Genomic DNA, 14,842 nt, shown 5'->3' on the forward strand with positions numbered 1-14,842 from the left:
CAAAAGAAAGCAAAAAAAAAAGAAACAAAAATCACATAGTACATTATAAGTACCATCAAAGCAACAGCAAGAAAGATAAAACCTCTTGTGTCCCGATCTTGGGGTTCATTTAGCTTAGCATCATCTTATATGGTCATATGTACATAGCTTTTGACCTTTTCTGCTTGTCCTAGACATATACTAGTTATTGCAGATAAGGAAAACCATGGGACCTATGTTTCTTTGAGCCTGGCTTACTTCACTTAATATAATTTTTTCCAAGTCTTTCCATTTCCTAACAAATGGACTGTGTCATTGTTTCTGATGGAGGCATAGAATTCCATTCTGTTTGTGTGTGTGTGTGTGTGTGTGTGTGTGTGTATACACATTTTCTTGATCCATTCATCTGCTGAGGGGCATCTGGGTTGGTTCCATATCTTAGCTATGATGAATAATGCTGCAATAAACATAATTGTGCTGGTAGATTTAGTATGACAGGTATGTTCAGTATGACTGAACATATCTGTCTTCATATCAAGCCCATGTTCTTTCCATGGCTGTTGGTATCATGCATATAATATGTCTTTAGGAGCTTATAGTCACAATTAAATTGCAGCCTTGAGAAGAAGATCCAAAAACCTTGTAAGTGCCATTACAAAGGAAAATTTAGCTTGCATTTACCAATGCAAACGCAAAAAACAAATATAACATATTGGAAATGGATAAAAGCTCATATCTTGATTCTAGAAAAACAGTAATTCCTCCTTAGGCAAAGAAAAAACTCAAATCATGGAAACTAGCCTCCAATCTGTTTAAGAGTCTTTGAAGATTCTCAGGGCTATCATATTAGAGCAGCATATTGCAAGCTTTGTTATTCATATCCCACTTTCTTTGTGATTGTACAGTGTCTAAGCTTACCCACACTATTGTAGATATAACATGCATTTTAAATTTAATGTTCTGTGTAAACAGGACTGGATTTATCCTGAGTAAAGCACAAATAATCTGTTTTTAGCCAAGCAGTAGTTACTAAAGCTCATTTGCTTGATTCAACCCAAATATATCTGTGTTAGTAGAGCTGGAAACCAGTCAACCAATATTTATTGAGGACCTTGTATGTTCTACCACTTTTCTAGGCAGTGTGAGTGGTAGGTGGGTAGAGGAGAGAAGGCAGAGATGAAGAGAATATAGACTCTGTGTCAGAGGTATTCAGACTGTCCATAGAAAACAGATTGAGGTTGTTCTAAGCTTTGACTGGAGGTAAGAAATATTGTTCAAAGGTAACATTGAGCAGGAAAGTGAAAGATCGTTTTACTCAGCAGACTTGGAAGATTCATCTTTCCAAGACCTTGGTCAAATTGTTTTTTTGGTTTTGTATTTTTTTAACTTTTTGGATTGTGAATTAAATGACACCAAGTTTTTTCCCATTATTTAATTCACTTCTATTTGATGGTTGTAATTGGAAAATTATTAATTAATATTTCTTAGTAGTTGTTTTACGTGTGATGCATCAAATGAGAAAAATAACCTATAATCATAATTTTTCATGAGTAATCTGGCATTTAAATCTTAAATTCATAGTTTAGAATAATATATGTGTGTTTTATGTATTAGGTGTGCCCAAATAATTTTATAAAGGTTTTTTCAGAATAAAATACCAGTTAACTTTCTTCTACTGAATATTTTTCCTCATAAAAGAATTATAATAAATGCCAATTCATATATTACTTGTAATATGCATTTCCCATAATTTTTTTCTTCCATTTTTTTTCTATTTTTTTCCTTTTTTTCAGTGTAAAACTCTTTCTGGAGTCTGTGACCACATCATCTCCCTGTCATCAGATCCTCTAGTTTCACAGTCTGCTCACCTGGAAGTGATCCAGCTGGCAAATATCAAACCAAGTGAAGGACTGGTAAGAAATACCATGTTTATCAAAGCCACCATCCATCAAGCGGACAGCTAGATGCGAGCAAATCAAGCTCCAAATGTGGGAATCTATAAATTTCAATAGATAAGAGCGCTTTAATTTTTTGCCTATAAATTAAGGTAGTAGAAGTTTGTCTTGGTAAGAAATTTTGTTAAGATAAATGCAAGAGAATTGAAAACAGTAATTGCTGAATTATCTTGCTTAATTTGGTAATCAGTTAGCCTTGATCACATATTAAACAAAGATTAAAATTCCTCCCTCTAGTTAAAATTCCATTAAAAAGTTTAACATTTTATAATAATCACCACAGTGTTACTTGTCAATGCACATTGATGTTTATTTTGTTCATTTTACTTTAATTTGTTCTGTTTTTAATAGATATTCATTCCCTTCCCTTAGGGCGAATAGCCAAACAAAACTGATAACACTGGTTAACTCATTTCTATATTTTTACAATTCTGAGGATACTGAGGATTTGAACATAATAGGCAAGCATTCTGCCACTTGAACTTTTCCCATATCCCTTTCCTGTTTTTGCTTTTGAAATAAGGTTGTGCTAGTTTTCCCGGGCTTGTTTTAAACTCTTAGTCCTCCTGCCTCTACCTTTTGAGTAACTGGGATTACAAATATTCTACCACCACTCTCACCTTTACATCCATTCTTTTTTATTTTTTTTAACACTGGGATTTGAACTTAGAACTTTATACTTGCTTGGCTTGCTTGGTCATAGCTGATGCTTTTCTACTGGAGCCACACTTACAGTCCTACTTTTTGCTGGTTAATGGTGATGAAGTCTTATGTACTAGCTGACCTGGCTTCAAACAACATTCTTCCTGAACTCAGCCTTTTGAATACCTGGAATTATAGGTGTGAGCTACTAATGCCCAGCTTTACATCCATTCTTTTTTTTCTTTTAAAAAATACATTTTTGTCAGTCATGAGGCTTCATTTCAAGGCCTGAGTTCTGTCCCTGAGCTCTTTTGCACAAGGCTAGTACCTGACAACTTTGAGCCACAATACCACTTCCAGTTTTCTGGTGATTAATTGGAAATAAGAGTCTTACAGGGTCTGCCTGGACTGGTTTTGAACCGTAATCCTCAGGTCTCAGCTTTCTGAGTAGCTAGGTTAACAGGTTTGAGCCACACGCACCCAAATTCACATCCATTCTTATAAGAGCAAATAAGCAAATGAATATCAGGAACACTAATAGGTATTTTATTGTGTAATAACAAAGATAATCTTCTATATTTTGTTCACCTGATTAAAAATGTATTATCAGTTTAATCCAAGGTGGAGATTTGTAAAAACCAAAAAAATGTAGAAAGAAAGCATATAAAATTGATATTAGGAGAGAGGGGAAGACAAATGAAGAGGAGGAAGAATGCAGTCAAAATTTATTGTATACTCTACACAATTAACAAGAATGAAGGAAAGGATAGGTTGAGAGGGATGACTGGCAACTTCTGTGAACAACTATTTAAAGATAATAAAAAATATTAAATATAATATTTTGAACAAGAGTTTGATATTGAGGAAGACACACATGCACAAATAGACACAGACACACACACACATGCAAACAAGAAGCTGGCTAGGGACCATGTTACTGTTACATATTAGCTTTATGTTACAGTGTAAATCACGTTTAAAGCTCCTACTGGCTCTGAGACTGGTTCTAAAGACAATACAGTCTTCAGAAAAAAAATTTTTTCCTCTAATTTCCACTGAAACCATGAAGAAGATATCATGTGAAGTGAATCAATACAATGCTAAATAAAGAGTTTTATGCACTCTTGATTTTTTATGGATGTATTGCCTTTGAGAGGTCTATTGTTTTTGTAACTTAAAAGTGGTAGACCTGTATTTGCTCTCTGGAATAGTAATGAACTTAAAATCCCAAGAACCAATTCAATTAAATACTGTGGGAATAAAACTGGAAGGGAAAAGAAAAGAACAAAATGCTTACCATTTGCCAGTTTTTTCCTCACAACTCTAACAATTGAGAGAATAGAATCACAGATCTCTATCAGTTACTCTATATTAAATACGTAATAAAAGAGGTAAGTTTTAGTCCAGGTAAATCTAAAAAGTATATCTGAGTAAGTTATTTTTTCAATACTCCACTTTCAAATTTGAAATTACTAAAGGGAGAAAGAAGTTGCTTAAGAAGATGACTTTTTTATTAATAATTTTTATTGTGAAAATGTCATACAGAGGGGTTGCAATTACATGAGCAAGGTAATAGGCACATTTCTTATCAAGCATTGTTGCCTCCTATTAAAAAAATAGTATAGAGGGGGAAAAAGTGGAGAAAATAAGGGAAGGGTTAATACTGTCCAAAAAATGTTCTCATTACCTGACTTACAAATTGTAACCCCTCTGTACATGACCTTTACAATAAAATTTAAATTAAAAAATAAAAATAGTATAATAAAATGTATAGAAAAATAAAATAATAAAAATTTTAAAACTGGGGACTGAGAAGGTGGCTCGGTGGTAAGAGCGCTTGCCTTGCATGCATGAGGCCCTGGGTTCGATTCCTCAGCACCACATAAGCAGAAAAAAAAAAGCCGGAAGTGGCGCTGTGGCTCAAGTGGTAGAGCACTAGCCTTGAGCTGAAGAGCTGAGGGACAGCGCCCAGGCCCAGAGTTCAGGCCCCACGACCGGACCCAAAAAAAAAATTAAAACTGCTTTAAAAACTTAATTTTAAAGACATAAGGTAGCACTTCACTAGGTTGGAATTTCAAAAAGAGTAAAAGAAATACCTAATGTGTTCAATTCCAAGACTGAAGTATAAACTCTTTTTTGTGGTTCATATCAAAAGGGAAAGTCTAATTAAGAGATTGTACATGAGTTGTGCAAGATCCCATTTTAAACCTTAGTATATTACATTTGAAAGAAATAGATTTGTGGATTTGGGTTGCATTTAGCATATATGCAGGTAGCTATAGGAAATGTCTAAATGATAAATAAAGAAAAAATAGATGTAGGCAAGAATCCTTAGTTGTGATTAAAGCATATGTAACTTCCTTTTAAACAATAATAATTAGTGGAAAGTTAAAGAAAGGAAAATGAAATCTATCAGAACCTGTCAAAGCTGAATCAGAACCAAGGGATGAACTGACTATAGGGGAAGGGGCTAGGGAGATCATTAGGGGAGTCTCTTCGCTTCAAAGAGTTCTTTTTCTATTTAGGTACTTGGACTTCCTTCAAATATGCATTATTCTACCAACATCACTGTGAGGTTGCTCTGGCTATTGTTGATTAACTGACATTTTGAAAGAGTGAAGCAAATGTCACTTTGGCAAACTGAGCAGGAAAGAGGGAGCTGTTGAAGTCAGATCCAGAATTTTTTTTAATGAAAAAACAAGAGTTAAGATTTTGATGAAATAGAAAGTCATTATTTGTTTCAGATCCAGGAAAAAATACATTTAAATTGCAAGTCTTCCTTCTGTTTGGCCCATTCTCAGAGGAGAACAGATAATCAAATGTATTTCTGTAGACTCTTCATTATTCAAAAGATGATGAGTTAGAAAGTCATCCAAGAATCTGTGTTTTCTCTTTCTTTTGGTACCTGACTTTTGGGTCTTTTTTAAATGTGTACTACCAGAGGCAGATAAAATGGATAAAGAAGTCAGTTTTGATTATTAAGAACAGTTATAACACAAAGGCACTGGTGGCTCACACATATAATCCTAACTACTTGGAAGGCTGAGAATGGGGTGATCAGAGTTCAAGACCAGGCCAGGCAGAAAACTGTGATATTCCCTAAAATGGCTTTTTAGAATAAAAAACTATCAGATAACTTGTCAGTAGTTCTATACCATGATCTAATCTGATTCCTTTAATTTCTTATTTTGAATAAAAACAGATGCACATCCATATGTCTAAGTATAAAATTAACATAAAATATGGAAAATTGATATTGTAATAATTATTTTCTTTACAGAAGGGCTAAATTTATATTTTCTGCAATGATATTATTGGTTCTTGTTTAATCTCTTATATTCCAGATTAGGAAGGAAGAAATACAGGACACTGTAAAATAGAACAAAATTTATATACAATTTTATTACTCTTCTAGCTCTGGTTAATTATAGTTGAGCTATCTTCTGTAGAAACCTATTTTTGTTGTGTAATTATATCAAGTACCATAAGCTAATAACATGACAATATTTAAATTTCCTGTTGTAACTTTATTTTGCTATATGTATAGTATGGATTTGGGAGGAAATAATGTATATTTTTTCTTTAGAATATTCAGTTACCATGCTGCATTTTATAAACCTCAGAGGCGATTTACTTATCAAGTAGTTACTTGATTAAATTCCATTATAGGCTTCTTTGGAAAAACATTACAAAGAGAACACTTACATGGTAATTCCTTACCAATTTAAAAACACCCTTCTTAAGTCATGGATTTGTAAGAAGGACATCTTTATACTCTATACTTTTTTCTGATGCTATCTTTTTCTTAGGGTATGTATATTAAATCAACATATGATGGCCTCCATGTAATTACTGGAACCACTGAAAATGTAAGTATTGCCACATTTCAAATTTTGGTTTATGCATGTATATTTCACATGATTGAGGTTGACTTCTAAGCAATGAAATGTACAAAATGCTATGTCAAAAAATGAACTTTGCAACCTGGGTGGGGGGCGGAATGGGAAGGCAAAGATGGTAAGAGGAAACAAAGGAGGAGGCAGCAATGCTTGATAAGAAATGTACTCATTACCTTGCCCATGTAATTGTAACTCCTCCATACAGTATTTTCACAATAAAAAACTTATTAATAAAAAATAAAAATAATAAAGTAAAACTTGCAACATGAAAAAACAATAGCTGAGAGCTATAAATAAAAAATATACATACTGAGTTAGTAGGTACTGGTTTCTTTAGGATTTTAGTCACTTTATTTAGTTAGAATTGCTACTGTAAGTAAATCAAAGGTTTTGTTTGTAGCCAGAGAGTTATCTTTGCTAAGTATTTTCTGGTTTATGACAAGTTATTGTGACATCTAAAAGAATCTTCTTCCATCTGTCAAATATTTTAGTTATTTTAAGAAAGCTAACTGATGGAAGAAAGAAACACAGATGCAGGCTTTCTGAATATTTGCAGCATAATTCAGCTTAATTCAGTGAAGGAGCAGCCTGGTGTAGCTGAGTAGTTTTCAACCAGCAGTATCCTCCCTTAACAACATGCTAAAGATGCAAATTATCAAAACCGTACCCCAGACCTACTAAATCAAAAATTATGGGGATAGCCTTTCTTATTAAGAGATATGTTTTAACAAGTAGTTCAAAGGTATGTTCAAGTTTGAGAACCACTGCATACAGAGGGTCAGAAGTCTCCAAGGCCTAGATACTACAACAAATTCTGCACCTTAATGGCAGTGTAATGTTTGCAAGACTAATAATCTCTCATTACTTTGTTTTCCTTGATAATTAACTGGGAATTATCTATACTACATACCTCACTCTGTTGTTATGAACATCTAATAAGCTAATAAATGTAGACAACTGTGCTGTAGAGCACTATTGCTATGCTCTACAAAGAGAAACATGACACGATCATGGTGGTCATTAGCATGATTGGTATAATAGAACTGAATAAAATATCATTATTTCTGCATTCACTTAGCCTACATTTCCATTCTACTCTTATATATGCATGTGCTCAGATTTACATCATTGATTTCTTTTAGATGTTCTGAAAATTTTCATGAATTTTCTGTGCTTCTTTAAAGAAGGCTATGGTGCAATTGATTTAATCCTAAATTTTTATTGATCTACACATTTGCCAGTGTTTTCTTCTGGAAAAAAAATCAATGTTTTTGCTGGGCATTGGTGGCTCATACCTATAATCTTAGCTACTCAGGAGGCTGAAATTTCAGTATCATAGTTTGAAACCAGCCTGAGCAGAAAAGTCCATGAAGTTGTTATCTCCAGTTAACCACCAAAAGGCTGGAAGTGGAGGTATGGCTAGTGGTAAAGCACTAGCTTTTAACAAAAAAAAGCTCAGGAACATTGCCTATATCATGAGTTCAAGTCCCAGAATCATCACACACAAAAAAATCAATGATTGTGTAGTTTAATTCATCTATTAACTTTAAATAATTACTGATTTTACCCCTTGGTCTCTTGGTTTCTTGTAGAAGATGAAATATAAAATATATATTAAATTTGAAATAGTGTAGCATCCTTACATTTGAGAGAGTTAAGGGATTAGAAATAGCAGTAAAATGTGAAATGCTATAAACTATACTCTTACCACTAATAATTCTCATTGGTGCATTCATTTGATCACTCATTTGTTACTTTAACAAGCCTCATTTCATGTCTACTGTGTTTTAGGCTTGATGCTATATATTATAAAAAATAAAATAACTTGCTTTCCCAGAGGAGTGGACAACAAGTAGGGATTCTTCGGTATAAACAGGTCATAATACATTTTACTTTGAAGGACCAAGGAAAAAGTAGTAAATGCTCCCAAGTGCAGTCAGAGAAGAAATCACAGAAATTGATCTATATAATGCATCATTGGTAGGAATCAATCTGTCTATATTATCTGGGATCTGTAAAAGTTGATCATTATTCCTCGTTCCTATGAATTTCTCAGTAATATTTTATAAATGGATAAATGATCAAAGAATATTAATTTGGGGAGTAATTCAGACATGAATCATTATTATATACTTAATTTTTCTTAAAAATATTTTGCTATTTTTGGAACCCTCAGTCATTTATAATTAGGAGTTCTGGGTTGAGTCTGAGTAAATAAAGCTGTTGACTAAAGTTGGGTAAGTTATATTTTGCTTTTCTGTACCCTAGTTTCTTTGTTTTTCTGTATGTAAAATGAGGACTTGAGGCAAAGTGATCTCTAGTGTCCTGTTAAATGTAAAAGTCTATACTTTATAGGAGTTACTCCCTCTTTCACTCACCTGTGAATTTTATATGCCAATTATATTTTACAAATGACTAGAGCCATTTGCTTGGTATTTTTCTTCTATATTCTCCTTTTAAAAGATCAGTTGTGATCCAAATATTGAAGGGAATGATTATGGTTATAACAATGATTTGTAATATGAGGATTATTATATTTGGTGATATTCCCCCTTGCTAAAAATGTTGTGATACACATTACAGATGGGTTTACCTTTTCTTTATAACAAACTTTCACTGTGTAGCCCAGGCAGGCTTCATCATGATCCTTCTGCCTCACTTCCTGCCTGTTAAGATTGCAGGAGTGAACCACCATACCCAGCCACGAAAATTATCTCATCCTGAATTTTAGCCTCAGCAAATAGCTTTTTATTGTAGATTTTAAAATGTGTTGATATTAGATTTATTTCAAGACTTTTATATATCCATGATAATTGGAAATTATAAATGAATCAAAAAAGTAACTGGAAATGACTTTGTAAATAAATTCAATTCCAGATGTCAAAAGTAGCATTTTCCTTGATAGGTGTTACCACTCATTTTTTATTCAGTTTCAGTAGATATGAATGAGTACTATGGAAACATTTATAGCAGATTTTGGTAGATAAAAACATATTTTCACTCAAATATATCTAAAATACAAAAGCATATTGCCATACTAGGATGCCTCACATTTATCTAGCCAATCTCAGTAGAAACTTAAGGGAAAATAAAGAGGAGTATTTTAAACTCTTACCCAGACCTACAATATTGTATGATTTCTATCTTAAATTTCAGTTTTCTAAAGACTTCTTATAATATGTTAATATTAAATTTCCAAATGATTTTTGATTGTTACTTTTTTATATTAATCTCTTAAGGTAAAAAAGAAACAAACTGATGGAATTCTTATAAATCCTGTAGAAATGTTTTTGCTTTAGTTTAATATGTTTTTGTGGACCAATGTTTGACACTGTCTGAAACACAAGAAATACCGTACTCTCAATTATACACTTAGAATGATATCTAATACAGTTTTGAATTAACTGCTACTTATCTTTTAACTTGCTTTTATATATTACTTTTCAGAATTAGTTTAATTGATGATAAAATAAATCAGCAATTCAGTGATCAGACTTCCAAGCTTTGATGCTGATCATATGCATTTACTTGACATTGTCAATTTGTTGAAATTAATATGAATTATCTGTATTAAATAAAATAAAATTTAACAAAACAATATTTTGAAATACATTTTCAGAGCAGTTTCTTAGCAGGGTAACTTTCCCTTAATGCTCTGAGGAATATTTTCTTGCTTTAAAACTTAAATATCTATATACTCTTTTGCATTTCTATTTCCTGTCAATGCAAACTATACAGCAATAAACATTTTGCTTAATTCTTTTAATATTATGATAAAAATATTAATCTAATTTAAGATGAACTTATTATCAGAGAGAGGTAAATACTAATAAAATTGATGTTGTTTATCATTTCTTTTATATTGAATTCAGTCACCTGCAGATCGGTGCAAGAAAATCCATGCTGGCGATGAAGTGATTCAAGTTAATCATCAGACTGTGGTATGTATAATTACCTTAAGAGTCAGTGGGAGGAACTAATCTAAAGATTTGCTAAAAACTTTAAAAGAATACCAGAAATGTATACCTGAAAACTGAAGATTTTTTTAAAAAGTAACTCAACAACTGTTTATACTTCCTAATTATTTGATGAGAGTATAAGACATGGCATTAAAAGAAAATGAGGAAATATTTTTAGTGGTTAAAAATGCATCTCTATAAGAACAGGTACAGAGTAATAGAATATACTCTATGAACTGGAATAATAATCTTGGACAATGCACATCAGTTTAACCCTTTTAGACTGAAGATGTAGCCTCATATGTATAAGTTAACTAGTTGATGTGTTTTGTAACTGCATACCTTCATTTATCTATTTTAGCATTGACTTGTTCATTCAAGTATGGTGACTTTTGGGCTCATTTTAAATGTAGATTTTTGTAAAAATTTAAATCTTTAATAGTTGAATTAGCTCTTCATTTCCCAAAAGGATCTACAGGTTTGTTTTTTTAAAGACTATTGTATTTAATTAAATAAGTTTATAAAATTTTCTTGTCTTATGAACTTCACAAATACATTTACACAGCCATCAATGGCAAGGACATTCTCTGATTGTGGGGTTTTTGAAGGCTATTTTTATTCATCTTAAATGAAGACAAATTATCATTAAATGGTTTTCATTTATGGCTATTTTAAATTTCTCAGTTGATTCATTTTGCTCTGCTCTCTGCCAAAATAAAATGTGTTGTCTAAAAATGAAGTTAAAATAATCTGATTATTAATATTATAATCTTATCTTAAAAAGTGAGACTTTGGAATAAGCATTCTATTAATAGCATACTAACTAACTCTTCACAGTGAATAATTATATCCTGTTATACAATTTATCAAAATTTGCTTCCACATATTCTAATGAAGACTAGTTTTTCTCAGTAGTATTTTGAAAAGTTTCCTAAACACTGATGTTTAAAGTTATGATGTGAGTTCATTATCTAAATAAAAGTTGAAACTTAATAAAACTAAATGTATAACTTTATTGTTGGCCATGAATATAAAGAGATGGCAAGAAACATAATCCCTCTACCCTATGACGATTATGGTGACTTTTTTTCCTCATTACTAGAAACTGTATAAAATCTCCTTAAGGAAACTATTTGTTCCATAGGATAATGGTTTGTGTAAATGGGATAAAGCAGCTGCTTCGATAGATGAGTAGTTTTTCCCTCTTCTAATACTCATGCTACCTCCATGCTGCAATGAGCCTTTTTAACAAATGGAAATTCTGATTAATAGTTTCTGCATATATTTCTACCTGGTCAATTACTAAGAGTATACAAACTATCTCTAATGAAGAATGAACTCGTTTTAAAGGGTATTATTTGAGATCAATGATCCTGACATTAAATGAATCTGAGAATCTTGAAAAGTCTATAATATTATAAATGTCTGTTAACTCAAAAAGATAAAAAGTCTACAAATTAGTAAGTTGTGTATGGATTAGTGCCATTTAAATACTGTGACAATGTATAAATACATTGTTGTATCACAGGAATATTTTTTAATTTAAACTAAACAGAATGATTGCTGGGAAAATTCACTTCCAGTTTTTGCTCTGAAGTTGACTTACGACTTTAAGTGAAGTATGTTAACTGTTTGGGGGTTTATCTACTTTTGTATAAACATAATAAACTTAGCTAGCAGCTATGATGTTCTTACAATGAGTTCGACTTCATCTTAAATAGTTTATTTTATTTACTTCTTATACTAATTCTGCAAAGATGATGTGCAAACTGAGACTCAGAATGATTACATAACATCTACAACTCAAAGCCTTCTGACTCTGAGACCTATTTTCTTATTTTACCTTTATTATATTCTTCCAAAATTCAAATTATAAAATTATCAAAGGAGGAGGAATCTTAATAAGCATGTGAGCATCCAGTGAGACAGTAAGTGGTATCAAGGGAAAAAGAGGAAGAAAGAGCAAATTTACATAACTGAGGGAGTGAATAAGCTTAAGTGAAATTAGAAATAGGGTTCAGATTTGACCTTATTGCCATTTTTCACCAACTCCTTTCTCTCAGATAAAATGTGTAAAACACATCACAAAGACATATTAGGTACTCAATACCAATTAACTTTGTTATCTCTCTTCTTCCCTATTATCTGCTATAATAGTTGTACCATTTGGAGTCCTGATTCTTGGCAGACTTCTCCTAGAGCCAACAAGTTGGTTTGGGGTTATAACAGTCAGGAAAGCAGGTTGAATTTCATAAAATGGCCTTGTTTTATAATGTTACCAATTACCAGATTTTCTTTTTGTGTTCAAGTAAAAGGCATATTTGTACAAGAGTGGTGCATTTCATTTAATGTAACTCATTGTGCCCTCTTATTGCCTGTGGGGTTTTTTTTATCTCTACACTGTTTCTAACTTCTTTCTAGAGAATACAGAGAAGGGGTGAAGTGTTAATATACTGGTATTTATTTCTACAAAAGGATTAGTAGGCCTGTAAATTAATTGGAACAAGTATAAATTACAGTATGTAATTGTTCCTTTTGTCCCTATGTGTATTACAATGGACACTAGGTATTGATTATGATGTTCCATTAAAATGTGACCAGCATTTGAAATACATAATAAATATTAATTGGCTAATCCATTAACTTGTTTTTTCAGAATAGTGGGATATTATCAGAATTACCCTATACTATTTTAGATTCAACAATAAAAAAGCAATACTGTATCTTACTGTTTGGAATGATATTAATTGAAATATATTCTGTAATTTAAATTTTTCTTACTATTCAGGCAGTAATATAATGTGCAACATAAAATCTGGTATTCACTTTTTATTTGAAATATGTTGAAAATAATTTAAAATTATTCGCTGAGGGTCTGTGAAAGTTGAATGAATCACAAAGAATTAAACACTATAATTTTCAATTGCTAGTATAATGTATGTCCACTTTGATGTGTTTCTAGTATGCTCTTTTTAAAATCAAATATATTTTCTTATTTGAAATGAGACTGGAAGTTATATGTCCATTTTCATGTTGCTATATTCTTTAAGTGGATTTTTAAGCTTTTCACATCAACATGCTGCTCTGTCTAAGAAACTGGGTGCCAGGTAGGAAGAAGAAAAAAAACAGGAACATCCAAGCATGCTACTGAAGATCCAACTCCTCAAAAGCTGCTGGAATCTCCCAAGTTTTTTCCACTTCACCTGCCACTACATCCCTCTCCCTGGAAGAAAAATTTGGCATAGTTTGAAACAGCAACATTGTTCTCATTGATGCAGTTTTAACATGCTTTTTTGATGAGACTATATAAAGTTACTAAAAATATTTGGGTATATTGCTAATGAATCTGTTAAATATTATGTTAGTATTGCTTGGGATATGTTAAGTGTTCTAAATATTCTGTCCTTACTAAAAACATATTGTTTCTCTTAGTATCATGTTTAAAAAAAATATGGCACTTGTGATGGTTGAATCCAGCATTTGGAAGATTTTATTTCCTGTTAATATTAAAAACATATTCAGTACTATTTTGAAAGGCCTTCTGGCACCTGATGAATATTATGGCAAAAAATGGTTGAAAAGATATGGCTACAAAGGCTACTGGATCAGAAAATAACCAGGTCATGACTGTCAACAGATAGACTGTAGCAAATAGTATATTGAAGATTGATAAATGAGAGATGAAAGATAAGTACTTTAAGCCAGTGGATTTTATTATTCTTAAAATAGTCAATGAAACTGATCAAGACTTGTAAGTGATAGCAGAGAGGGTGAGGGGAAAAGAACAGATTGAAGGGCTGTTCAGTCGCCTGGAAATTTCATTCTAACTTCCTTTATGTGTCTCCCTTATTTTCTTTTTCCCACACTCTATTTTTTGTGCCCTGACCATTTTGTTCTTCAACCACTAGAAAAACATCAGAATATTATTCAATGGGGAGGCAAACATAGTCATAATAGATGAGAATGTGATGACTGAATAAAGTTCATCCATCCTTTTCTTTCCCTGTGGTCCTATTTCTCATTCCATGGATTTCAGCAGAAATAAGTGGATCCTTCAGCTTAATCTATATCTTGACATTGTTTAACATGAGATGTACTTCTTCCCTCTCTTTTCTAAATTACCTATTTTTTGTCTTTTTTTAATCTTCTTTTTCAATTTTCTTCTTTACCATTATCATCTTTTCTTACCCATTCCTCCTCCATTCTTGATTTGTTCAGTTTTCTTCTGTGTTTCCTCATGTATTCCTTTCTCACAGAAGAAATCATTATCTTATTATAATTCCTTACACCCAAACCATCAAAAATTAAGACCTCCAACGAGAGTCAGTGGTTCTCATATATCAGAGATTATTCCTATATATGTAAAATGTTGCTAGACTAATTACATTATCATGACATTTACATGTTA

General features: G+C 32.0%; 1 protein-coding gene across 4 annotated transcripts in view; it reads left to right on the forward strand.

Moving 5' to 3' along the window:
• Positions 1 to 14,842, forward strand: part of Cnksr2 (connector enhancer of kinase suppressor of Ras 2) — a 218,586-nt gene that overhangs the window by 88,766 nt on the left and 114,978 nt on the right. For all 4 annotated transcript variants that reach the window (XM_013026488.1, XM_013026490.1, XM_013026491.1 and 1 more), the window contains exons 6-8: positions 1,773 to 1,892; positions 6,386 to 6,445; positions 10,348 to 10,416. In XM_013026488.1, coding sequence (XP_012881942.1) covers positions 1,773 to 1,892; positions 6,386 to 6,445; positions 10,348 to 10,416 — 249 coding nt within the window. The remainder of the gene's footprint in view (positions 1 to 1,772; positions 1,893 to 6,385; positions 6,446 to 10,347; positions 10,417 to 14,842) is intronic.

The sequence above is a fragment of the Dipodomys ordii genome, unplaced genomic scaffold (assembly GCF_000151885.1).
Source record: "Dipodomys ordii isolate 6190 unplaced genomic scaffold, Dord_2.0 Scaffold94, whole genome shotgun sequence".
Lineage (NCBI taxonomy): Eukaryota > Metazoa > Chordata > Mammalia > Rodentia > Heteromyidae > Dipodomys > Dipodomys ordii.